This window comes from Oratosquilla oratoria, chromosome 12, assembly GCF_046742065.1.
Source record: "Oratosquilla oratoria isolate Oo_2021 chromosome 12, ASM4674206v1, whole genome shotgun sequence".
In the NCBI taxonomy this organism is placed as follows: Eukaryota; Metazoa; Arthropoda; class Malacostraca; order Stomatopoda; family Squillidae; genus Oratosquilla; species Oratosquilla oratoria.
Window position 1 is genome coordinate 51,414,281 of NC_134788.1, and position 27,277 is coordinate 51,441,557.

Genomic DNA, 27,277 nt, shown 5'->3' on the forward strand with positions numbered 1-27,277 from the left:
ATTATCACCAATTGCAGAGTTAAACAGATGTCAAGGGAACTTCCAATACACCATGCATTTGATATGCACCATTACTTCATCCATAATCTCATCATATATCGTTCAGACGTAAGTTTTTAGTTTCTAATTCTGGGATCTTTAGACTCATTGTCTAAGCAGGCCTAAAATCAGATATTCGTCTGATGTATTTGTTCTTATACTATTTTTTATGTCGTGATTTAAGTATTTTGCAGCAATGATTAACTGAATTATTGAGAGTATGGGATTCAGCAAAACTTAGATCTGGGTGTATGGCTAGTTAGGATGATTCAAGGGAGCAAAGACCATGACTAAAGTGAGTAAAGTTGAGGTAACCAGTTCAAATCTTAATTTGATTATATGAATGAAAAACAATAACCATATATTCTGTAATGGAAAACATTTAGGTAGGGGGTCTGCACTCTTGTAACAACACCAAAAGAGTTCATGGTTTACATAGGTGGTGATAGCAAAGTTTGGTGAAAGGAGAGAGGAGGGGAGGGAACAGTCCTGGTCAGGTTGAAGCAATATTAGTGAATGGGTAAATGGGCAGTCCCCAGCTAAAGTCCATCAACGTGGAAAGTAGGTAGGGTGAGGGTGTTCAGCATGAGGACCAAGAGGATAGGTTAAGTAGCATTGTGTGGAAAAACAAGCACATATGTATATCAATGTGATGACATTGTTTGAATTAGTTTTATAGTACATCTATAGACATCAGGTGGAGACATTTGCGTCACAGTCTCGCAGCTTCAAATTGTATGTAACTATTATTATTTTATTTTATATAGCATTATGAATGTACTTTCACATACTGTTGTATCTGTGACAAATCTTTCTTAACAGTTTCAGAAATGAAATTATGAAGATGATGATGTAGCTGTCTGCAGACAGGAAACTACCCTTGCAAAGAACCAAGGTTCCTGTACAGAGTTCCAGATGTGATAGTTCAAACCCCTGTATAGATGTAACCGTAAATACCCAAGTTTGGTGTGAATGAGTGAAGAGTAAGAAGGATAGCTCTGGCAAGATGAACAGCAGAATTAAAAAGTGTTATATATGTTCAGTATGTAATTCTGAACTCTCGTCTTCCTCGAACCTCAAGAAGCACCTTCGCATTCACACAGGAGAAAAGCCGTACAAATGTTCGTTGTGCGATAATTCTTTTTCACAGAACGTATCTCTAACAAGACACCTGCGTACACATACAGGCGAAAAGCCGTACAAGTGTTCCTTTTGTAATTTTGCTTTCGCACATTCGAATAACTTACGAGCACATATTCGAATACACACGGGAGAAAAACCGTACAAATGTAGTATTTGTGAGTCGTCTTTTGTCCAGAGTGGGCACCTACAAAAGCATCTACGCGTACACACACGAGAAAGACCTTACAAATGCTTAGTGTGTGATTCGTCGTTTTCTATGTCCGAGCACCTACAGCGGCACCATCGGCAGCACACAGGCGAAAAACCTTACAAATGCCCAGTTTGTGTTTCTTCTTTTTCCGAATCCGGGCACCTGCAAAGCCACCTGCGGACACACACGGGGGAAAAGCCGTTTAAATGTGCAGTTTGTGTTGCCACATTTGCAACACACGTAAATATGAAGAAGCATATGAGAGTTCATGGTGAAAAACCTTTTGGTTGTGTGATCAAGTTTAAGAGAAAATCTTGCTTAGATACTGGTTCACATATAAAGCTGCAGACATTTGAAAATATTGAAAAAAATGAAAATTTAGAAACTCACTCTCCTCAAACATGTCACCTAAAGTTATCTTTATCTAAACAGGAAAAGAATCAAGATCAAAACTTTGTGGTTATACCAGACTATAATAATTCAGATGGCATTACCTCATGCAAAGAACTGAAGACTGAAATAAAAATTGAAGAGCATGAGTTAGGTAGAGGAAATAGTGAGAGTAATAATATACCTTAAATAGATTGGGGCTTGCTATATAGATATTTGAGCTTCTGAATAATAAATTTCTTTATGGTCAATTCTTTTATTGGAAAATCCTTCATTATAACTCAGAATGGAAGCTTACTAGTTCATTTTTTCCTCAACTGGAATTTGAACATGTTCTTGTATCATTCTAGTACAGGAAGACATGTATGGGTAATGTGTGATAATTATTTCACTGGAGTTGTATAATAGTTAATTGATTAAAAATGAAAAATCATCAATGGTACAATACTGGTCAAAATCCTGTGCTCAACTGTTTTGCAAAGATATTTTCTTCTAGAGAGTAAATTGTCAAGGGTATGATCACTTCCATTTATTTTACACCATATGATTTAAGGAGGTATCTTCTCAAAATATCAGCAATGTGTGGTTGAGCTGAAAATGTATAGAATATGCCATAATGTCATATTCCTGTAAATTTAGATTTTCATAAATGTATTTGTATTTATCTTGTGGTATATGGCCTTGGACATATACTCATGGGATTCTGTTTTTGTGTCTATCAAAACTACTTTTGATTCATTTATGTCATTTGCTTTACTTGTTTATTTCACTTGAACTTTTCTTCAATTTTGGTGTTTATTTTCTATCCACCCACAAAGATCAAGTTTGGTCCTGTTGAGCTATTACTGGTATCATACAGTCCAGTACTGTTTCATTGTAGGATTATTGGCAATAAAACCAGCTTTCCTACTGTCTTATCCAGTAAAGAGGATAGTTGGATTCTTAAGACCCCTTGTGAGCTCCCATTTTTTTTTGTCATTGTTGTGAAACTTTACTTCAAGATTATTAATATTTTTGAGTTGATAATTTCCTCTTTTAAGTTCCTCCAAAAATTTATGTGTCTACATGTAAAGCTGTGTTTCTTGATATCCTTAAAGAACCTTATCTTTTTCATTTCTTCCCATAACTTCTTGCCATTCTCTTGTCCCACCACTACCCCCAATCTCCCCTGTCATTGTTATCTATTACTTTCATTATTCTGTACCCAGCAATGCCCAACAAACATGTTTAAAGACTAGAGGGCCATGGAAGTAAGTTGTAAAGGGTCAACAGGTGATATAAATAGACCCCCCCCCCAAAAAAAAATATATATATATATGTATATATATAATATATATATATATATATATGTGTGTGTGTGTGTGTGTGTAATAATAGTAATAATAATAATGCCAATATCAATCGGCTATCCTGAGTCTAATGCAGAACAAAAGCCTCTTTCATAGCATTCCACGATAATAATAATAATAATAATAGTGATGATAATTTTGACCATGCTATATACAAGACACACTTTACCAACCATAAATGTCCAATTATTTAACATATCAGTATTGAATGATGCAAAAAATGAGGCCATTTATGTAAAACTTAGTACAGTATTCAGTGGCCCTACAAGGTGAATTATTGCATAAAATTGATCATGCATTTTTTGTTCGATGACTTTAGCCGCTGCATCTGTTTACTAAGTGCTACTAATTATAGTTTTACAATTTCACTGAGTAAATTCAACAAAACGGTGAGTTCAGTCATATCCAAATTTTATTGTTGGATATTCATGAGATAGCATTGATAACATCTGCATTAAGACACATGATTTTTATTATTATTATTATTATTATTATTATTATCATTATTATAGTTATCATTATTGTGATAATAATAATAATTATTTTTATTATTATATTATTATTATTATCATTATTATTATTATTATTATTATCATTGATAACATCTGCATTAAGACACATTATTTTTATTATCATAATATTATTATTATTATTATCATTATTATAGTTATCATTATTGTGATAATAATAATTTTAATTATTTTTATTATTATATCATTATTATCATTATCATTATTATTATCATTATTATTATTATTATTATTATCATCATTGTTATTATTATCATTAGTAAAAGAGGCGTGGGAGCCAGAGGTGGGTGGAGTGAACTTGGGGGGACGAACGAGGATGAGATGGATGGATGGAGTGAAGGGGGCACTAAACAAGAGGGGAATGTCTGTTGAGCAAGGGAGGGAGAAGGCAGGAAACAATTATTATCATTATCATTGAGGTACTTCCAATGTTATCTATATTATATCGGAAATAACATAAACAAAAACTCAACGCCTGTGTTGTTGTCCCGTCGTATAAACAACTTGTAAACTCGCGTAGAAACAATCGTGTAGATTCCGTTCCCAGTAGATAGCTTAACCATAGCCCATCCCATCGACTTATTTGTTATTAATATTGTTTCTTAACTATGGAGAGTATTTCTATTAAAACAACATTATTATTACCGATGGTGGAGTAAAATGGACTTTGTATAGGAACCTTGTTCATGAAGAGCCGAAACTGCCTCAAACTCATCATGAGACCGTTCGGACGTAAGGTTTTATTTTCCTATTTCGGCCTTTGTAGACGTAAGTGTTCAAGCAGACGTAGAGTTGGATATCTGTTTAAACTTTTTTAGATACCGTGCCTTAATCATTATTGTATTTTGTAACAATGAGGAGCTGAATCGTTGTGAATATAGGCCTCGGCAAAGCCTGGATCTGAGTAGTCTAAGCAGAAAAACCCAGAGGAACAAAGACCATGACTATGTGAGCAATTACGTGGTTACGAATAGTTAATTATCTTCGGGAAAAGTATCCAGTTCACGTCTGAATTTGAGTAAACAAATGAAAAATACGAATAATCATATCAATCATGGAAACCAATTGTTTGAACTAGGTTCTGATAGGTTTGGTGAAGGGAATAAGGGGGTGTCCAGGAACAACCACAGTCAAGTTGTAGCAAAATCAATAAATGTACAGGTGCAGTCTTTAGTTAGGATCTCTTAATTAGGTTAGATAGGTAAGGTTAAGGATCAAGAGAATAGGATAGGTAAGGTTATGTGTAAAAAATTATATATATATATATATATATATATATATATATATATATATATATAGTGCAAAAGAACCACTGGAAAATATAACAGAACAAAAGTTCTCATCTATTAAGATAACTTCAGGTTGTTGTACACATTATATACATTTATACAATTAGAGTAATGATATTTATATCAAAATGTGGAGTAAACCTACATGTATCAGTTGTGGTCTTGGTGTCACATCCTCACAGCTTCAAAATGTATATACTTATGATGATTTTATTTAATACATATGTATATTTACATTCTGTTGCATCCATGACAAATCTTTCTTAATAATTTCAGAACTTGAAATCATGAAGATGATTATGTAAGTATCTACGGACAAGAAATTACCCTTATAAGGAATCAAGAATCCTGTACAGAGTCCCAGATTTGATAGTTTGGACCACTGTATAGGTGTAACTGTAAATACCCCATTTTGGTCTTATTGAGTGAAGAGTGAGATGGGTACCTCTGGCAAGATGACCAGCATAAATAAAGAGCAATATATGTGTTCAGTATGTAATTTTGAGCACACTTCTTCCTCCAAGCTTAGGAAGCACCTATGGACTCACTCAGGAAAAAAAACATACAAATGTTCATTCTGTGATCATTATTTCTCACAAGAAGTACCTCTAACGAGACACCTACGGATACACACAGGTGGAAAACTGTACAGGTAATGAACACCTGTAGGGTAATTTAACCTTTGCAGACACAAGTAACCTAAGAGCACATATCAGAATACACACAGGGGAAAACCATACAAAATGTACCATTTGCGAGTCTTCCTTTGTCCAGTACGGGCATCTACAAAAGCATTTTCGCATACACACAGGAGAAAAGCCTTACAAATGTTTAGTGTGTGATTCATCGTTTTCGATGCCTGAGCAGCTACAAAGGCACCGTGTGCAGCACACAGAAAAAATGTATAACAAAACTTGAAAGAATACAAAGAGCAATTACAAAATTGGCACCAACAGTCTCAAAACTATTATATGAAGAGAGCCTAGCAAAACTTGAGCTACAGACACTAGAGCAAAGAAGAGAGAGAGGAGATTTGATAGCTATTTACAGAATCATGAAAGGCATAGAAATTATTGATAGAATCTGATAAAATGGGATGATAGAAATACAAGAGGACACGGAAAGAAAATCAAGAAAGACAGCTATAGAAGAGATCTGAAAAAGAATAGCTTTCCTCACAGAGTAATAGACATTTGGAACAAGTTAGATGAGAAAGTAGTGTGTGCAAAAACAATACATGAATTTAAAAATAGTTTAGATAAAATGAGATATAAAGATGGGACACCACGAGCGTAGCTCCCCTTCCCGTAAAATACAACTAGGTAAATACAGGTGAAAAACCTTACAAATTCCCAGTTTGTGTTCTTTTTCCGATTCTGGGAATCTGAAAAGGCACTTGCAAACACACACAGGTCAAAAGCCTTTTAAATGTGAAGTTTGTGTTGCCACATTTGCAAGACATGCAAATGTGAAGAAGCACATGAAAGTTCATGGTGAGATTAAGTCTAAGGAAAAATCTTGTTTAGGTCTTGGTTCACATACAGAGTTGCCGTTTCTTGAGAATGTTGGAAAAAATTAAGATTTAGAAATTCTCCTGAAATATGTCACTTAAAAGTTATCTTTATCTAAAAGAAAAATGATTCAAGATCAAAAGATTGTGATTATACCAGATCCAAATAATTCAGGTAATGGCACCTTATGGAAAGATGTGAAGACTGAAATAGAAATTGAGGAGTATGAGCTCTGTAGAGAAAATAATGAGTAATATTGTACTTGAAATATATTGAGGCTTGTTATTAGATATTTGGGTTCCTGAATATTAAATTTCTTGATGATCAATTCTTTTCCTTCATTATAATTCAGAACAGAATCTTGTTCATTTAAGTATTTCTTAGGTATTAGAATTTGAACAAGTTCTTGTATCACTCTAGTACAGGAAGATATATATGAGTAATATGTGAATAATATTTGAGAGTGATTATAGTGTGCAATTATTAATTAGATATATAAAAAATGTCAGTAACACATTACATCCCTTCAGTAAAACTCCTGTGTTATTTTCAACTCTAGACACTAAAATGATGTGTGTAAACTGTTGGTAAAGTAACACTTCCACTTATTTTACACCATATAATGAAAGACAATATATTCTCAAAGTATTAATGATATCTTCAGTAGTGTGATTTAGCTGGAAAGGTATAGGAAATGTGGATATGCCAGTAAATTAAGCATTTATAAAGGTATTTGTACAGGTATTCACCTCATTGTAAGATATGTCCTTGGGGTTCTGACTCTATCAGGCATCATAAGATTGATTTCTGCTATCTGCTTTAGTTATTCTCCTTCATCTTTCAGTCTTTGTGCTTATTTCCTGCCCTCCTACAAAGATCAAATTTGGTACTGTTGAGGTACTATTGGTACTTTAGTCAGATAGTGTTTCATTGTAGGATTATTGGCAATGAAACCATGTTTCCCACTGTCTTATCCAGTAAAAAGGGTGGCTGAACACCTAGAACTAAAATCAAAACCTACACTAGTGAGATTCTATCTTTTTTCATTGTTGTGAAGCTTTGCTGTAAGATAATTTATATTTTTGAGTTGAGAACTCTTAAGCTATTCCAATTTTTTTTTTGTCCATATGTAAAGGTGTTTCTTGATACCCTTCAAAAACTTCGTCTTTTTCATTTCTACCATGACCTCTTGCCCTTCTGCCCCAACCTCAAAAAAGTCTCCCCTGTCAGTTTTGTCCATTCATTTCATTATCCTGAACACAGCAACACCCAATAAATATACATAAAGACAGGAAGGCCATGGAGGTAAATTTTAAATGGTCATCATACAAATATGATTCACATAAAAAAGGAAATAAACAAAAGATATATACATTCTTCCCTATCATTACTAGCTACAGTCAAGTGAGGCAGCTGTCCTTCTACTGGTACCATGTAGCCCAGTACTACCTGCCGCATGGTCAGGACACCCAGATTAAAAAACAAAACAAAAAAACTTTTGAGTCAGTGGATATTGAACCCCGTTATGGGTCACTAACCCATGTGTTAGCTATGTGTGGCATCCCTGCAGGACCTGGAGACAGTAGTATTGGAGTCTAAATGATGTCCCAATGCCATGGTTGCACTGAGGTGCCGCCCTAGGACTAGCAACACGCCTCTAGGTCCTCTATTTAGGCCAGGACGGGTGGCACTTCTTTGCTTGGAGAGGTAAGTCGGCTGGGTTGATTAATCCTTGAGTCAAGAAACTACCGCCTGGGCCGACACCATACAGTCCGCGGCTGTCGTCCCCTAGTGTCAAGGCAGTGGGTGTGTATACTCTCCCATGGCCTCTGGGACTATTGGGCTAATGTATATATCCAAAACCTGGTCTCCCTTTGTTGGATTTGGTGGTGGCGAGGGAGGGTGAATCACAGGCATAGGTTCATGGCATCCATACTGGACATATATATTGGGGGACGGGCTTGCAACCTGTCCTCGTTAAAATCAAGCCCACTGTGCGGGGTGTTACAAATGAGGCACAAACAGGTCGAGTCTGGCCCGTGGTCAAACTCCGGCGGGCTCTCCGTGTAGGTGCTTGAAACATTCATTCAGTGACGCTCAGAGAGTTTAGACTGGACGTAGTGGCTCTCTCAGAGGTAAGAAGACCAGGCGGCTGTGAGAATAGTGAGAGTTACGCGTATTTCTGGTCGTGCCGAACCGATGAGGCCCACCTCGTGGGAGTAGTTGTAGGCATATCTAACCGAATACAGCTCGCCGTTGTGAAGGTTACTCCGGGTGATGAGCGTATGGTGCTGGTGAGGCTGAAGCACACCCTGGACTTCATCTCTTTAGTTGCAGAATATGTTCTTACTGAGGCACATAACCTTGAAGAGGAGATGTCTATGACAAGCTTGAATCTATAGTTGACCAGTGCCGCCACATTTATTGTTTTGGGCGACTTCAATGCGGTTACTGGCACCGACACCCATAGACATGGTATAGTAATGCCGCTGTGGCCAAGGAAATCAATCACATCTTGTTAGCACTCATTGGGAGACCCAACAAGAGTCCAGGGTTTATCGAAGTGCTGATTTCTGTGGGACCGAGCATAGACATGTGGTCGCAACAAAGACTGCGTATTAAATCCAGGAGAACCCCGAGGTGCAACCCACCTGGATTTCATCTGGAGAAATTAAGGGATGATGCATGTACCCTGGAGTATACGATAGCAGTCTCTAATTGGTTTGAAGTGCTTGGTTCTCTTGAGGACCCTGAAGAACCGTGGAACACTTTTAACCCATTCAACTCCGATGACAAGATGTCTTGTCATTTGGTCAAATAAAACAAAAAATCATAAAACACCAAAATGTTTGATCAAACACCAGAAAAATATGACGTCAGTCCTCGCTTCGCTGCGAGCGAAGCGAGGATTGACGTCATATTTTTCTGGTGTTTGATCAAACATTTTGGTGTTTTATGATTTTTTGTTTTATTTGACCAAATGACAAGACATCTTGTCATCGGAGTTGAATGGGTTAAACGGGAAACTCTGAGAGCTGCCGGGGAGTGCGTTGGATATCGCGCACGGTCGAGAAGTGGTGTGACGTCGCGGGAAACACTGGAGACTATAGAGTTAGGCCGTGCTGCCAGAATGACCGGGGACCTGGACCAATACAGGACTCAGGCACGGTGGACTAGAGCTCTCATGAGAATGGATAAAGAGGTACATCAGGAAAATCACTGGTGATGTCGAGGGCCATATTAACGCAAATGACCTCAGGCCTGCTTACCGATCCCTGAAGAAACTCCGCTCCAAATTTGTGACCCAGAGGAACACAACCTGAACAGCTAATGGCGAGCTAGTGTCAGGTGTGGAAGGTTGTAGCTCTACCGAGTATTTTGAGCGGTTGCTCATGGGTGACCCTCCAAGCGGACAGCTTCATCTCGATGGTGTTCAGGTGGCGGTTCTTGATCCACCGATAGATGAGTTTCCGCCATCTCTTATGGGGGTTAAAGAGGCTGTCAGTTGAAGGGTGGAAAGGCAGCTGGCATCTGCAACATCAGCCCGGAGCTGCTGAAAGCTGGAGGTGAGGTCATGACCCGCCGGTTGCATGCGGTACGGTCTACTGTCTGGCAGTCCAGTACCATTCCCTCTGACTGGAAAAAGGGTCTGGTTATCCTTATCTGGAAGGAGGAAGGAGACTGCCAGGACTGCAACAACTACCGCGGCATTACAGAGTTAACCCATTCAACTCCGATGACAAGATGTCTTGTCATTTGGTCAAATAAAACAAAAAATCATAAAACACCAAAATGTTTGATCAAACACCAGAAAAATATGACGTCAATCCTCGCTTCGCTCGCAGCGAAGCGAGGACTGACGTCATATTTTTCTGGTGTTTGATCAAACATTTTGGTGTTTTATGATTTTTTGTTTTATTTGACCAAATGACAAGACATCTTGTCATCGGAGTTGAATGGGTTAAGTGTGCCAGGGTAGGTCCTTGCCCATCTTTTGCTGATACGAGTTCGTTCATATCTAAAGTTTCAGAGGCCTGGACAGTCTGGGTTCACGCTGGGTAAATCAATAACTGGTCGGATCCTAGAGCTTCAGATTCTTGTGGAGCGTCGACGTTAACTTCAACAGGTGTTTCTTGCAGCTTATGTTGATCTCAAGAAGACATTTGACTTGGTGCATTGTGGAGTGCTCTGGGATCTACGAATCCGTAAGATTCCTGCAGAAATATTGATTTGATACCTGGCTTATACTCTGGGATAGAGAATGCTATAAAGTAGGGAGGAGGCGTGTCTAGCTTGTTTCCTGTTACTTCAGAAGTGAGGCAAAGGTGTGTCCTCACCCCCAACACTTTCCAATACCTGCATGGCCTGGATAATGGACAGAATTGTCGATCAATCTCGTTGCGGAACATTTACTGGAAACACCAAGGTCAATGCCCTTGTGTGTGCTGATGATGCTGTCTTGCGGAATCGTTGGAGGTCGTTGTTGCATCCTTCGAGTCACTGCTTATAGAGGCAAGACCGCTTGGACTTGAGGTCTCTCGGACCAAGACCAAGGTCCAGGACTTTGGGGGTTTATCAGATGACACAGTTCAGTCTGTCCATGCATGTGGCGGGGACATCGAGGTCTTCCAAAGATTTACATGTCTTGGTAGTGTAGTGCAAATCAGTGGTAGGTCATGTCAGGAAACACTCCGAAGGATTGACATTACCCATGGTGTTATGGACACGCACAACCAGAGTATATGGTGTTGTCGTTATTTATGCAGGAGGATTAAGATTCGAATCTTCTAGTCACTTGTACTCCTTGTCTTGCTGTACAGCTGTGAGACATGGACACTGAATGTTGACTTGAAGGGGTGTCTTTGGCACTACCTACTTTTAAAGAATCATAGCGTATTGCTGGAATTACTTGCTATCAAACCAGAAACTGTACTGTGGTACTCACTTTAGGACAGTTGCCAGCATAATTCATGAACGTTAACTTCGGCTATATAGGCATGTGGCACATTTCCCTGATGTTGATCCTATTCAGCGTTGTGTCCAAAAGAGACAACCCTCGAAGGAGGAGACGAAGGGAACGTCGACAGAATTTATTGCTAGGGCAAGTCGATCGAACCTGTCGAAGGTTGTTTGGAGTGGGGAGCTTAATCCATTAAACCCCGATGACAATATTCTTGTCATTTGGTCAAATAAAACAAAAAATCATAAAACACCAAAATGTTTGATCAAACACCAGAAAAATATGACGTCAGTCCTCGCTTCGCTGCGAGCGAAGCGAGGACTGACTTCATATTTTTCTGGTGTTTGATCAAACATTTTGGTGTTTTATGATTTTTTGTTTTATTTGACCAAATGACAAGAATATTGTCATCGGGGTTTAATGGGTTAATCAGAAAGACCATGGAGACTGGAGCCGATGTGTGAGTGGAGTAACATAGTCTCTAGTGTATACCCCAAACTGATAATGATTCTGACTTTAATGCATTCCTGACACTAACCACCCCGTTATCTTGCAGCCGTCGAATTGCCACTTAAAATAAGTGTCAAATCTCGGTTGCGAAACACTTCTCTACACTTTGACCCTTGCATTTGTTTTTTATTCATCTTTGAGCCTACTTTGATACTTGCTTTGTTTAGATCAGTCAGAATCCTGTATGACCTGCTCTTTCTGATTTACTTATAACTGACACTGGTTCTACTCTGCTGTGAACGACTTCCCTTTGTAATGTCTGCTATCAGGGCCGGATTATCCTGTGCGCCAAGTACGCCATGGCCTAGGGCCCCAGGCACCGAGGGACCAAGGAACATAATAGGCCCGACCCATAATAAGCACCAACACACCTTACAATTTAATGTATTCTGATGTTTTAATAATACATAAAATTGTTCAGATCTTGTATAGTGTAAGACGAGGGGACCCAGAAATGTGGCTGGAGTAGGACCCAATACTTAATCAGGCCCTATCAGTTATTAGTGTTGGGATATTGCCTTTAACGATTTCTCTTTGCCACGATCTTCATTGAACATCGTTTTAAGTACATGATAAACTTTGCCCTTCACGTGATGTCCAACTTCGCAAACGTTGCTAATTTTTTACAAAAGTTTTGAGGCAATCTTGCAGTCCAGTATCATCAGTAGACAGGCGCTACCAAGGTATAGTGGTATATTTTTGTATGTTGTTTTAAATGTATTTTGTATATTGGGATTCGTATATAATGTTTGTTTTATGTATTGGTATTTTTGTGTAATGATATCCACTGTGATAGGGTGTCAGTGTTCCTTCGAACCGGATTCGAACCACCACGACAGCATAGTTAACCTGTTTAAAGTCTGGCGATTCTTTTTTTCTAAATCCCGACTATTACTTCCTACTGTTAATATCTCATCAACTGATTACAAAGTTTGGGTGAGCGCCTTGTCATCCTATTAGATAATTAATCAGTGAAACCTTTTGTATCATCGTATTTCGTTGTCAATGTGTGTCTTATGATCAATACGTTTATTTGATTGTGTTTGTTTATAATCATGTCTGTCCTTTATTTTGGCCACTGGTACTTGTAATAATGATAAAAAAATCTATGTCCCATGGGAATTCTTGACTCGCTCAAGAAAATGTAAGGTTCGAAATATACAGCATCATCTTCGATATAGAGCATAGCCATAATATGGCATATTTATGGAAGTACTTCCGATGTGACCTCATACAATCACATTGGAAATAACATACGACTAGGTAAATATACGAAAACTCTACAGCACTGTATTGTTCCCCCGTTGATAGTAAACAACATTTGTAAACTCACGTAGTCTCCCCTATAGATCCAAAGCCTTTACACAGTAGCTGGCATATCCGCAAACAGCATATTACAGAGTACATCCTTTAATATAACAACATAATCAACAAAGGCGAAAACTGACTTCGTTTGGGAATCCCATTCATTAGAACGAAACTCAGAATGCCCAAAATTACTCGTCCATAATCTCATCATTGATCGTACAGACGTAAGTTTTAGGTTTCCATTTTCGGGATCTTTAGACAGGTGCTCAAGCAGACATAGAGTTAGATGTCTGTTTGGACCTTTTTAGATACCGTGATTTAATCGTTTTTGTATTTTGTAACAATGGTGAACCAAATCATTGAGAGCACAGGGTACAAAGCTTGGAAATGGGTGCAAGGCTAACCAGGAAGACCAGGGGAGCAAAGACCACGACTGAGTCTAATTAAATGGTGGGCAGTAATTAGAGCTTGGGAAAATGTGCCCAGTTCACGTCCGAATTTTGGTAAACAAATTAAAAACGAATAACATATCTATTGTGGAAACCAATTAGGTAGGGGTCAGCAGCCTTGTAACACCCTAGGAATAGTCCAAGTCTGAACTATATTCCAATAGGTTGAAGGGAGGTGGTGGTGTGGCGGGGGGGGGGGTCTAGGAACAACCCCAGCCAAGTTTTAGCAAAATAGATTATTGTATAAACAGGTGCAGTCACCAGTTAGGGTCAGTTAATAATGTCAAATAGGTAGGGTGATGGATGTTCGAGACCGAGATAAAGAGGATAGGTTAGGTTATGTGTAAAACTTTTTGTTTGTGTGTGTGTATATATATTTATATATAAAATGTGTGTGTGTGTGCACATGGTACGAACTACTGGGAAATAACATTCAAGACTAAATATTTGCATTTATTTAAATACCTTAAGGTTGTATTATATCCATATAAAAGCGAGTAATGAGGACATGTTTTTTATTAGTATGTAGAGTAAAGCTATAGCAGTTAGTGGTCTTGATGTCACATTCTCACAGCTTTAAAATGCATATAATTATGATGCTTCTATTTTATGTTGTATTAGAAATTTATATTTACATTCTGTTGCATCCATGACAAATCTTTCTTAATTATTTCAGAACATGAAGTCATGAAGATTGTTATTTGTGTGTCTGTGGACAAGCAACTACCCTTGTAAGGAACCAAGAATCTTGTACAGAGTTCCAGATTTGATCGTTTGGACCACTGTATAGATGTAACTGTAAATACCCAAGTTTGGTCTGAATGAATGAAGAGTAAGAAGCTCTAGCAAGATGACCAGCAAGACTAAAAAGCAGTATATGTGTGCCGTATGTAATTCTGAGCATACGTCTGCCTCCAAGCTCAAGAAGCACCTACAGATACACACAGGAGAAAAGCCGTACAAATGTTCGTTGTGTGATCATTCTTTTTCAGACAACTCGTCTCTGACGAGACACGTACGGGTACACACAGGCGAAAAGCCGTACAGGTGTTCATTTTGTAATTTAGCCTTTGCAGACGCAAGTAACCTGAGAGCCCATATCAGGATACACACAGGGGAAAAACCGTACAAATGTACCGTTTGCGAGTCTTCCTTTGTCCAGTACGGGCATCTACAAAAGCATTTTCGCATACACACAGGAGAAAAGCCTTACAAGTGTTTAGTGTGTGATTCGTCTTTTTCGATGCCAGAGCAGCTGCGGAGGCACCGTGTGCAGCACACGGGCGAAAAGCCTTACAAATGCACAGTTTGTGTTTCTTCTTTTTACGATTCTGGGAATCTGAAAAGTCACATGCGAGTGCACACGGGTGAAAAGCCTTTTAAATGTACAGTTTGTGTCGCTAAATTTGCAAGACTCGCACATTTGAAGAGGCACATGAAGGTTCATGAAGAGAAACCTCTTGATTGTGTAATTAAGTCAAAGAAAAAACCTTGTTTAGATCTAGGTTCACATATAGAGATGCAGACGCTTGAAAATATTGGAAAAAATGAAGATTTAGAAACTAGCTCTTCTCAAACATGTCCCTTAAAGTTATCATTATCTGATGAGGAAACGGATGAACCTATAAATTTTGTGGCTATACCAGACCCTAATATTTCAGGTGGTGGCATTTTATTAGGCAAAGATGTGAAGACTGAAATAAAAATTGAGCCTGAGTAAGGTAGAGAAAGTAATTATAACATTGTTCCTTAAATGCATTAGGGCTTGCTATTTAGATATTTTGGGTTTCTGAATAATAACTTTTTCATGAACCACTCTTTCATTGGCAATTCCTTTAGAAGGTAGTTTGTTTCAATTTTCCTCCTTTAGACTTTTTAAATAGAGAAAGTTCTTGTATCATTCTAGTACAGATAGGTAAGGGTCTTCTATAAAAATTATTTGACAGGGATTACAGTGTGTATTTATTAGATATGAAAAAAGTATATCAATGGAACATTACATCCCATAAGTTAAACTTCTATGTTCTTTTCAACTGTAAACTTTTGTTATCCTTATTGGGAATATGAAACACAAGATTTATGTATTTTCTAATGTTTTTTTGGAAAGAATAAAGAAGCCTATATAAGTTGGGTGGATGTGTAATGGTAGCATGTGCATTCATACTAAGAAATTAAATTGCACTTAAAAAATAAACTGGAATACTGTATCGTAAGCAGGGTGACAGGTAAAATGTACTTCAATGGAAGATACAAATTAATCCGAGAATAAGTGGGCAAAAAGAAATCTTAACACAGGAACATCCAATAGTACAAATGTAAACATTGCCACCATTTAGATTTTTGACCATATTCCATGCAAGACAGTACCACCCATTACTCTTCAATTATTATTCATTATGTCAGTATTGATTGAAGTGTAAATGTTAAATAAGGCCATTTGTTTAGAACTTGGTGCAGTATTTAGTAACCCTACTAGGAGAGTTATAGCACAAAATTGAGCACCAACAAAATTTTCTGTAGCATTGGTTTAATAACAAGTGCTACCAAATACAAATACACCATCCTGCAGTATAAATTTCACATTACCGGTTTCAGTCGCATCTCTCCAGATTTTATTATTGGGTATTTATAAGATAGCATTGATAACATTTGCATAGATTTTTAGTTTTAGTATACATATATATATTTTTTATTTGAATGTTTACAATTTTATGTCCTAACTTTTGATATTTTTAGAGTAATTGTGAATGGTCATCAGTGTTCATATAGTGATTTTACAGGCAATCCAACTAAAAAACTGTAAAATAGCCCAGTAACTATGATGTTAGCTTGTCTGCTAGGTTGCAATATGTATATATATATATATATATATATGAATAAATATATATTATAACAAATAAGATAAAATAAAAATTTTAGCAGGAAATTTGTTTCAATGGCAGTGCTCATGAAGATTAAGATTACATACTAATGCAGCTCAAACACCTACTCCCTAGCATTCTAGAAATTTAATTTGACCAATGTTCTGTACTGGTACCCATCCACATAAAGAGAATTAGATTTTCCATCCCTGAATTGATAAGAAATCTGGTATAGATTTTTATCTTGAAAGAATGGTTTGCAATGTTGACAAAAGCATCCCATTGAGCTGTCATTCCTTAGTGCAATCATGATCACTCTCAACACCCATCTTTTGCACTTTTTTTTTTATTGATATTTTGTATGTTGGTTTGCAGAACAGACAAGACCCATTCCTTCATGTAATCACATTCTCCACCAGTCTTTTGCATTTTTTATTTTTTCTATTTCTTTTTTGCTTGACAGGCAACCAGAGTGCTTACATGCCTAAGTGCTGCCCCAGTCCAAAGTTCTTAGTGATGCAACCCCCCCTCACCATTTTCCACCTCCATACCTTAATGCCTATGACCCTAATTTGTGCAACATGATTACAGGATACTGGACATAATGAAAGATGCATTTGCTCTGTATGTCATATAATCGTGTGAATATTAAAGACAATTTTTTTTTTCATAATAAAAAAATGCATTCCTCAGATGTGTTAGCATTTTCTGAAAATATTGAATGTGTTAGCATTTTCTGAAAATATTGATTGTAGAATAAAACAATTATCATAAGAATGATGAGGTAAAAGTGATTGATCATATTGATTAATAGATTTCATTAGGAATGATTTTGCTTAGCTTCAGGCAAATTCATGAATTATGTCATCAAAGCTATCCATCAGTCACATCAGTGTGTCAGATTCAATGCTGAGGAGTGTTTGATTTGACAGTCTATCTTGGCAAATAGAACTCCTCAGCTATGTCTTGATGAGCTTCAGTTTGCTGAAAGACCTTTCACAAGAGACAACTTAGATCCTCACAGTTGGTAAAAGTTTTGATGCAACACATAGGTTAGCAAGTCCTTCACCATATTTCTCAATGAAAGCAACGAGTCAAACTTTATCATTTTTTCCATGTAGACATTTTAGCTATTGGCTTGCATAAATAGATTTTAAAATTTATATTTGATTGCTGGCATGGAAGGGAGGGTGTGGGGGTTAGGAAGGTGAAGGAATATGTGTGAATGATATTTTGACACAGCCTTAACCCATTCAACTCCGATGACAAGATGTCTTGTCATTTGGTCAAATAAAACAAAAAATCATAAAACACCAAAATGTTTGATCAAACACCAGAAAAATATGACGTCAATCCTCGCTTCGCTGCGAGCGAAGCGAGGATTGACGTCATATTTTTCTGGTGTTTGATCAAACATTTTGGTGTTTTATGATTTTTTGTTTTATTTGACCAAATGACAAGACATCTTGTCATCGGAGTTGAATGGGTTAAGGGATGTCTTCTCTTTTTCCACATAAGGGGATGGAGAGAGGGGGGTTGCCTATTAAAAGAAGCAGCTTTGCTATGGATGTGCTATGTCTTGCTGTATTGCTTCTGATCCACTGCAGTGGGCAAGATGCAGGGATGACCCGTCATCCAGGAGCCAAGAAAAGGGGGAGAGGTGGAGTATGTGGGGATGAAATGGGTGGAAGTGGATTTATGTCTTTGACTTTAGCTACCTCCCTAGTAAAAGGGAAAAACCCCTTGGTAAGTGTATTTAATGTTCCTATTGCAGAAACAACAAGGGAAAATATTTCATATATTTCATATTTTGCTTATTCTAATGCAAAAATGGTTGATTGCAATAAAAAAAATATTCAGGGCTTCTTTGACTTCTTTTATTATCATTATTTTGTCAACTTTGTGGGTGGCAAGTCCAGGTTATAATTGCCACCTCCCTAAAAGTGCCACCCCCAGGCATATGGTCCCATGTGAGGGACCTGCAGGTAACTGAAGATAAGTTTGAGAATGAAATTTCTTAAACACTCCATCAACCAGTCAATGTTGAAAAAGACCATGCTCTCTTTTAGTGGTTCTAATAAACACTAATGGCATGCAAGAATATTTCATTTTAATGAATGGAATAAACTTCCTGCACAGGTAGTGCAATGTAGTTCAGTTCGAAGCTTTAAGAATCATTTAGATAAACACCTAAGATGCTGTAATGATTATAATTTATGTTATATTATTGGTTTTTGTTTTGTTATAATTTGTCTGTCTGATTTTCATTTATTATTAGTTATATGTCAATTTATTATCATTTACTATTTACCTGTTTGTTTGTTATTCAACTATACCTATGCATTTTATTTGTTATTTACATTATTATAGTTTTAATTTATTATTAATATGATTTTTTTTTTTTTTTTTTTTTTGCATCCAACCTAGATATGGATCAAAAGGTCTCCTGTTGGCATGCTCCGCCTTTGTAATCCTTATGAATTCCTGAGCCTACCAACATTATCTTAATTACATATACTGTAATTTTATTTATCTGCAGGAGCAGGATGAGTTGGTTGTCATTCTCATTTGGCAAAAGAAAGGCATATGTTGATAGATCATATAAACACTTGAATGTATATCAAGGCCATCGAGTATTTCCAGAGTTCAAACAACAAACACTTCATTACAGGCCAAACTCATGCATATAAAGTTTAAGGTGTGGTAGTAAAGATTAATATTTCCAATCACCTTCCTTTTACAAAATACACAAGAGCAAGGTATAGTAAAAATTACAAAGATTTTTTTTTAGTACTTTATCTTAAACATGATTACATAAAATGTACTAACAACTTATGGTCAATTCTGAGGAAAACTGCAAAAATCAAAACCAAACTTTATATCCCGTTCATATGGATATATTTGCTAGTCAGAAAGATACATATCTTCAACTGATTAATCTATAGGAATCACAACCAATGTTTAATATATTAATACTGGTCAAGTTGATGGTTTCTCCATTTTTTCCTAATAGATGAACCAAATAGTCATACAATGGAAAAAGTATATATATATATTTTTTTACCATGATGTTGAAGTTTTTGTTAAACAGCTGTAAGGATTTTCAATAAAATATGAGTAAAGTTATCCATGTACATGTACTGTCATGTCTAAAAATAGTCAAAATGCTATCTATATAACACTGATGCCTAAACCTGATAAAAAAGGTTAATCACAATAAATGATAATAATGGTGTCAATTATTGCCTCAAATTTTACTGGCTAGTGGAATCAGTGAGGGATATTTGCTTGTGGTGGTCCTGCCAGATGGACAGTGGGGAAAATAATTTCTCTGCTCATTTACAAACTCTGTCAATCCCTCACTCTCATCTGGAGCCCTGATTAAGCCAGACTTCTATCAACTTAACTGTGTTTTATCCATCTTTTAACATATGGGCATTTGACGACTATTGACTGCTGCCCTCTTCCTAATACTTTCAGCTGGTGACATAGAAACAGCAATACATTAATAGGACCTGGACATCAGTTCAAATTTTATTCTCAGAAAGATTTTTGGAAAGCACTTTGGACCATTGCCAGCTACTATGGGGCTCTGGGTTTCAAGTCAAAACTTGGGGTAATGATTATAATCACTGGAAACCCACAGGCCCATAGTGGCTGGGAATGATCCCTGGGCCCTGCCACTTTTGGGGCAGTTTGTTTTTTGTGGTCAGGCATATTCTTTGCTTGTATTTTTTTCATTATGGTGACCTGAATGCACTGTGTGGTTTTTGCTCCTCTTGGGAGGGATTTTTTCTGTTGAGTGAATGTCTGGAGGGGTTTAGAGTGGAGAGTTTGGTGGTCTGTTTTGTAATATAAATGCATTTCTTGTAACAATGTGTTGTGTGGTGCAGGTGAAAGTTGTTATGGACATTTGAGCAGTAAGCTACTTTTCTATGTATAATTCTTATTTAGTGTTCTGTGGAGTTTCAGTTCCTGTATGTAACATGTAATAGTGAAATTAATTTGTCCTTAGTCTGCTTCTTTATCTAAATCATGCTCTTCTACTTTGATTTCATTCAATTCCTTGTTTAATAAAATACCCTGTACTGGAGAACTAACATTTGAATAAGAGCCTGTACTTTGTTGCTTTCTAGTAGTTTCTTCTTTAATCAAACATAATTCTGGCTGGCCTGTGTGTGAAGAACTACATATTTCATGTTTATTCACATTCTTAAAGGATTCTCTCTCTCCAGGAGAACTAAGATAATTTAAATCTGAAATCTCTGTTTGGTAAATTGAACAATTATGAGCTTCATCTCCTCCATGAATTTTTATATGCTTTTTCAAAGCTTCCATTTGTGTAAAACTAGCAACACACAATCTACAGTGGTAAGGTTTTTTGCCAGTATGTGTTCGAATGTGCCTTACAAGATCTTTTGATTGAGAGAAAGAAGATTCACACAATGAACATTTGTGAGATTTTTCACTAATGTGGCTTTGTAAGTGCACTTTCAGATGCCCATGTTGAGAAAAAGAAGAATCACAAATTGAGCATTTATAATGCTTTAAGCTGGAATGCCTCAAAAGGTGACCTTTGAGCAACCCAGGCGAGGAAAATGTAGCCTCACAAATCAAACATTTGTAAGACTTTTCACCAGAATGGATCTTCTGGTGAATTTGAAGATTCCATCTTCGAGTAAAGGAAGAACCACATAACGTACATTTATAAGGTTTGACGCCCGTGTGTGTCCGAAGATGCACCGTCAAGTTACCTTTTGTAGAAAAATTAGAATCACAAACGTCACACTGGTAAGGTTTCTCATCTGTATGGGTCTTTAGATGCTGATTCAGATTTCCGGATCGAGCAAAAGTCGAGTCACAAAATGAACATTTGTAAGGTTTTTGATCTGCATGAATGCAAAGGTGCTCTTCTAGTTTTTCAGGTTCACGAAAAGAATGATCACAAACTGAACAGATGTGGGTTTTTTCTCCAGTGTGTCTTTTAACATGTTCCTTTAGAGAATTAGACTGAGAAAAAGTAGAGTCACATAGTAGGCACTTATAAGATCTTCCATCTGTATGTCTCCTAAGATGAATTTTAAGATTCCCAAGTTGTGAAAAAGAAGAGTTACATGTTGAACATTTGAAAGGTTTCTCTTCAGTGTGTGTTTGAAAGTGATTTTTCAAATCAACTTTTGTACAAAAGGAATAATCACAAATAGCGCACTTGTAAGGTTTGTCTTTATTATGTATCACAAGATGCCGTTTCAGACTCTCAGATCGAGCAAAAGAGGAATTACAAACTAAACATTTGTACGGCCTTTCGCCTGTATGAGTTCGAAGGTGCTCCTTGAGTTTCGATGACTGAACAAATGAAGAATCGCAAATTGAGCAGCTATACGGTTTTTCTCCCGTGTGTCTCCGAAGGTGAACTTTTAGTGAGTCCGATCGTGCAAAAGAAGAGTCGCAGAGCGGACATTTGATTGGTTTATCTCCCGTGTGTGTTTGAAAGTGTGTTTTGAGATCAGAATCTGTAGAAAACTCAAAATGACACAGTGAACATCTATAGCACTTTTCACTTCTACTGGTCATCTTGTACAAAATTGTTCTATTTTTTGTCACTCACATCAAAGCTCTGATAATCATAGTTATATCTATACAATAGTATAATCTACTGGATATTCACCTCTGTGCAAGAATCATTAAATTATGTAAAATGACTTCTCAAGCAGAACACATTTCTCTGGAACTTTTCCAAACTATTGTTAGCCTTCTTTGTAGATGCAAATTCTGAAATAGTTAATGGGCTTTGTTACAGAATTGGAAGATGAAATTCAGTTTAAAGAAATGAAAACTGGTAAAAGAAAAAATATCATAGATTTATACAAAGAAAAATGAAATTGTCAATATGCAAAAGAAAAAAACGAGTTGAGGTTCATGGTCGTGGATGATTTGTCACCTGAAAAAACACATTACTGAAATATTGTGACAGGAAATACACAAAAGATATTGCTGATCATAAGAGTGGTATTTCACTATCTTGATAAGGATAAAATGGGATAAAGGAAGTATAATTGTTGTGAATAGTTGTGTTAACTGGGCATCCCAGCAGTATACATGGTATTGTAAGAAGAACACTGCATGGACAGATAGAAGGCTCATCTCCTGCCAAGTGATGGCAATATGCGAGACAAAAATGTTCTGTTCTTTGACACACTAGTACATACATACACCAATGCCTTTTTTCCCCTTACAAGGGAGGTAGCCAAAAAACAAAGACATGAAAACCACTTCCACCTATTCCATCCCTACATATTCCTCTCCCATCCACCCCCTTCCCTCTCTCTTATCTTGGCTCCTCCTGGATGATGGGTCATCCCTGCATCTCGCCCACTGCCCTGGGTCAGAAGCAGTGTCACAAGACACAGCACATCCACAGCAAAGCTGTTTCATTAAATCAGCAATCACCCTCTCCATCCCCTCATGCAGAAATAGAGACAGAGAGGGGGGCTTGTTGATTTAATGAAGCAGCCTTACTGTGGATGTGGTGTGTTTTCCGACGCTGCTTCTGACTTAGGGCAGTGAGCGAGATGCAGGGATGACCCATCATCCAGGAGGAGTGATTGCCCACTTGCGGGTGGCCTCTGCCTAGTGATATTTCAAAACATCAGTAATACTAATGTGAAGACAACCATGGTTGTATGTGGGAATTTATTGTTTCAAGTTTGTTATTCTCAGCACTTTATTACATCTTTAGCACTGCAGATCAGATGAAGTGGGTAGGAGACTCTCAGTGACAGTAGGGTGAAAGTGCTGAGGAAGGTCATTGCTGCCTCTGAAGTCATTCCATCATCAACACATTTTTACTTGGGATGTCAATATGAGATGGAGGGGAGCAGAAAGGAACTGAAATTGAAAACAAATGTCATTCTTCCAAGATGTCTCCAATTGTAAATGAACACTGCCTGATTGGTCTGTAGCATCATCACTAAATTCCCTACCATAGTAATTACATAGGACTTATGTAGTCAATACACTGTACATTGCCTATAAGATAACTTAAGTGCCCAGAGTTTGAATTAACTTCTGTAATGACCTGGTATAATTTTCTTAAAAAAAAAAAGAAAAAAAGGTGGCCTGTCACAGATCCTTCAACTGTCAGAAAGACAGAACCAGTGAATATAAAGAAAAAAGGAAACTTTATATTTTGTCATCATCATTAAATATGCCAACAGCAAGTGCATGGCAGTATATAGTAATATTTCCATCATCTGTAAAATTTTGTTGTAGTGTGTGGATGGGGTCACTCGAGTTATGTGTCCCCATTCACACCCCCTGCATAAGCTCTGCACACAGTGGAAAAGTAGTTTGAAAAACTGATCTGGTCATTTTTCAAATTAGCTGAAATAGGACGAATCGTTTGTTCTCGCTTCCGCTAGATAATTTTATTCAACTGATGAAACACATTTTACAGCATAGGGCTACAATCTATTTCCCGATTAACCCTGTTTTCATATGCTATGGCTTCATTTCTTTATTTCAGCAGATGCTAGGCATTTCCATTCGACAGAGTCCGCGACCGAGAAAAACCCCGACATACCTAATGGAACAACGGTTTGTACTTACAGAGCTCGTACTAAAAACTCACCTGAACCGAGTCATTTATTTTTTTCAATAAAATTTAATTTTCTATGCGGAGAAAATTACTAGTATTGGTAAAAACAGAGGTTTTCCTTCAAGGCAACCGTATCGACATGGCTCTCGGCCACGGGAAGCCATGTTTGTTTACATCACTCTAATCTCGAACGATTAGATGTAATGTAAATAAACATGGCTTCCCGTGGTTTCGGAGTTTCCAAAGTCTCATGGTACCGTCATGTGTGTGTGTGTGTATATGTGTATATATATATATATATATATATATATATATATATATATATATATGTAGTCTGGTAAGCCAAGGGTGTCTATATTTTTTCCCATTATGCAGGGGTATATGAGTGGGTAATAGTTGCGGAGCATTATATAAATCAGGCAATCTGGTAATATGTGTGGCACTATGAAGGAAGCTTCGTATTGGTGGGTGGAGGGTTGCTTTCTGTCAAGAATTTATCAAATGGTAGGAGGAATATCTTGTTTTTAGACATATTAATGTAATTTCTAAACGTCGGCAGGGCTCTTACATGGTGGGGGGGGCATAAGGCGCAATTCTAGTCTGGACATATCGCTCACAAGGCTGACAAAATAACTACAATAAAAAGAATAGGTCAAAGGAGCCCTGAATATTTTACCGTAATATACGAATTTTGCGTTAGAATAAACAGAATATGAAATATTTCCCCCTTATCCACTCTGCAAATAGGGACATTAAATATATATATATTTTTTTAAAATATGTTTAGATATTTCTCAAGCCAATAGCTATATAGTAGGCAGTAAGAAATTGAGGAGATGGGAAGTGTTGATGGGGGAAGGGGGGTATATCACTGAGAACTTTGCCCCTGGGTGGTACTGAGGCAGGACGTCGGTTACTTTGATGTTAAGACATCTAAGCTACGTGTACATGATATACAGGCCCATGCAGAGGGGGGTGGGGGCTGATGGGGCAAGCACGTGCCCCTTTGCCCCAAAAAGTGCCCTTCATCACCAAAATATATCAAAATGAATGAAAAATGATCTCACAGGCTTTTTCCATTTTCTTAGCATTCAGAAATTATAATGTGGAAAATGGTGTTGCATAGAGTTTACACCCACACCCACGAATAATACAAAAGAGTGAAGTGCCCAATTTCCAGCCCAAAGCACCTGCCCCTTGCAATGTCTGTGCACGTTACTGATTATATAAGTTAGATGGGTGGAAATGGGGAATTAGATTAAGATGGTTGGGACTCCAACAGACTAAGTGCTCAGCATACCGTGTGAAGGTCTTTTAATCAACCTTGGGCAATCACATTTGTCATTCATGGATAATACGCACATGTGAATACACCCAAAGGACACATAGTAACAATTAGGTCTTAGGGCACTTGATGGCAAGTGCGCTCCTCTGTTGTGCATCAAATATTCTAAAATACCGTGGCGAGTTACTCAGCTTAGTCTTCACGCTGTGTATGCTATTTAGAATTGCGGTTAACAAGAATGTCCGCCCAGGGTCTGTAATATATATATATATATATATATATATATATATATATATATATATATCTATATATATATGGTTTAACGTCACACACTCAACCCTATCAGGAGGCTAGGACGATGCCCCTCACAGAGGGCTTTATAGTGTGGAATTTATTGAACCATACCCTTGGTTCAACTTCGCTGGTGGTAGGATTCGAAGTTGAACCAAGGGCATGGTCTGTAGTTTATATATTAATTGAGGAGGTGTCCACGTTACGCCACTGTCAGGAGCTGCTGTACCCGTAAGAGATCAGGAACGGGCATCGTCCCCAGTCAGCGCCAGTGATAGGGAGTGCCTTCAGGAAGCTGAGAATTGCTTCAGAAAGGGATACGGTGAAGTGCCCGACGCGCCTTCCGAGGCGAATACCTGGCTGAGGCTTAAGCAAAGAATGACAGTGGCTTTGCATTCTAGCAGGAAGTGATGGAGGGGTTGCTACATCGTACTTCCACAAAGTTTGCAGTGTTCATGAATGTCTCTTCCTGCGGGTAACACTTTCCACCCACAATGATATCCAAGGTAAATCCTGATGGCATAGGGTAACTTAACCCATTAAACTCCGATGACAAGATTCCTTGTCATTTGGTCAAATAAAACAAAAAATCATAAAACACCAAAATGTTTGATCAAACACCAGAAAAATATGACGTCAGTCCTCGCTTCGCTCGCAGCGAAGCGAGGACTGACGTCATATTTTTCTGGTGTTTGATCAAACATTTTGGTGTTTTATGATTTTTTGTTTTATTTGACCAAATGACAAGGAATCTTGTCATCGGAGTTTAATGGGTTAAGTGATCCCAAGTTCTCTTCCCAGCTCGTTATACAGACTGTTTTCTGTATTTTTTCCCACATCTTTAGATATGTGGTACTTCTTCATTTGTTCTCATGAACTCTTAAGGTCTTCCTACTCATAATCTCTTCTGTCAGTGTAATCTATCCCCTTTAGTGACCTGAATACTGCAACCATATCATCTCTTTCTCTTCAGTCTTTGAAAGATGGCAGACCTAGTGCTTTTTGTCTATTCTATGTTTTACCTGCCATATGATCTAAATGCATTCTTCAATGTTTGCACCAAGGTTGTAGAAAGATCTGATTATCTAGTGTAAATGTATGAAGGGAAACTTATTGATAAGGGAAATTGTAGCATGAAACTGATAGGCAGTGGGGATTACAAGGAATAGATATATTTCTGCAATACATAATGCAAAATTGGAAAAAAAAAAATAGATAAAAGTAGAAACACAAAAAAAAAAAAAATTAACTTGGCAAATGCTGAAGTATAAGTAGTTTCATACAAACATTTGACTAGATGAAAGCACCTCCTATTTTAGGCGATTATGGGAAACTAAGAACATTTGTGGCTGCTTTGGAAGACATGGATAAGCACATGGTACCATGATTATTTGTTTCAGTCATTGAAGACACCTAGCAACACTTAAATATGGTTATCAAGGGTTCCTATTACTCAGACTTTTGACTGAAGGCTCCAGGTAGTCTGTGAAGAACAATTTATTACAGGCTTTTATGATTCATCTGGAAACAGTCAAATATACCTGGTACAGGGCCTTCATTGTGATGTAGGTCTCT

General features: G+C 37.4%; 3 protein-coding genes across 7 annotated transcripts in view; 2 read left to right on the forward strand and 1 right to left on the reverse strand.

The window, feature by feature from the left end:
• The window catches only part of LOC143031728 (uncharacterized), a 3,353-nt gene extending 264 nt beyond the window's left edge, over nucleotides 1-3,089 (forward strand). For 2 of the 3 annotated variants that reach the window (XM_076195945.1, XM_076195946.1), the window contains exons 2-3: nucleotides 18-108; nucleotides 862-3,089. In XM_076195945.1, coding sequence (XP_076052060.1) covers nucleotides 1,046-1,951 — 906 coding nt within the window. In that variant the 5' untranslated portion in view covers nucleotides 18-108; nucleotides 862-1,045 and the 3' untranslated portion in view covers nucleotides 1,952-3,089. The remainder of the gene's footprint in view (nucleotides 1-17; nucleotides 109-861) is intronic. The other variant, XM_076195947.1, reaches the window with a different exon arrangement.
• A 9,197-nt stretch (nucleotides 3,090-12,286) lies between these two features.
• LOC143031729 (uncharacterized) lies at nucleotides 12,287-15,939 on the forward strand. 2 transcript variants are annotated; one of them, XM_076195949.1, is made up of 2 exons: nucleotides 12,287-12,594; nucleotides 14,345-15,939. In XM_076195949.1, exon 2 carries the CDS (start codon nucleotides 14,519-14,521, stop codon nucleotides 15,386-15,388), a length of 870 nt encoding a protein of 289 aa, XP_076052064.1. In that variant the 5' UTR covers nucleotides 12,287-12,594; nucleotides 14,345-14,518; the 3' UTR covers nucleotides 15,389-15,939. The 2 variants fall into 2 exon arrangements, with proteins under 2 accessions (XP_076052064.1, XP_076052063.1); XM_076195948.1 differs by lacking the exon at nucleotides 12,287-12,594 and adding an exon at nucleotides 13,194-13,443.
• A 3,378-nt stretch (nucleotides 15,940-19,317) lies between these two features.
• On the reverse strand, nucleotides 19,318-24,294 carry LOC143031730 (uncharacterized). 2 transcript variants are annotated; one of them, XM_076195951.1, is made up of 3 exons: nucleotides 24,160-24,294; nucleotides 23,261-23,417; nucleotides 19,318-22,301 (listed from the first exon to the last, which is right to left on the reverse strand). In XM_076195951.1, the coding sequence occupies exon 3, from the start codon at nucleotides 22,101-22,103 to the stop codon at nucleotides 20,541-20,543; it is 1,563 nt and encodes a 520-aa protein (XP_076052066.1). In that variant the 5' UTR covers nucleotides 22,104-22,301; nucleotides 23,261-23,417; nucleotides 24,160-24,294; the 3' UTR covers nucleotides 19,318-20,540. The 2 variants fall into 2 exon arrangements, with proteins under 2 accessions (XP_076052066.1, XP_076052065.1); XM_076195950.1 differs by lacking the exon at nucleotides 23,261-23,417.
• Between the last annotated feature and the right edge of the window lie 2,983 nt (nucleotides 24,295-27,277).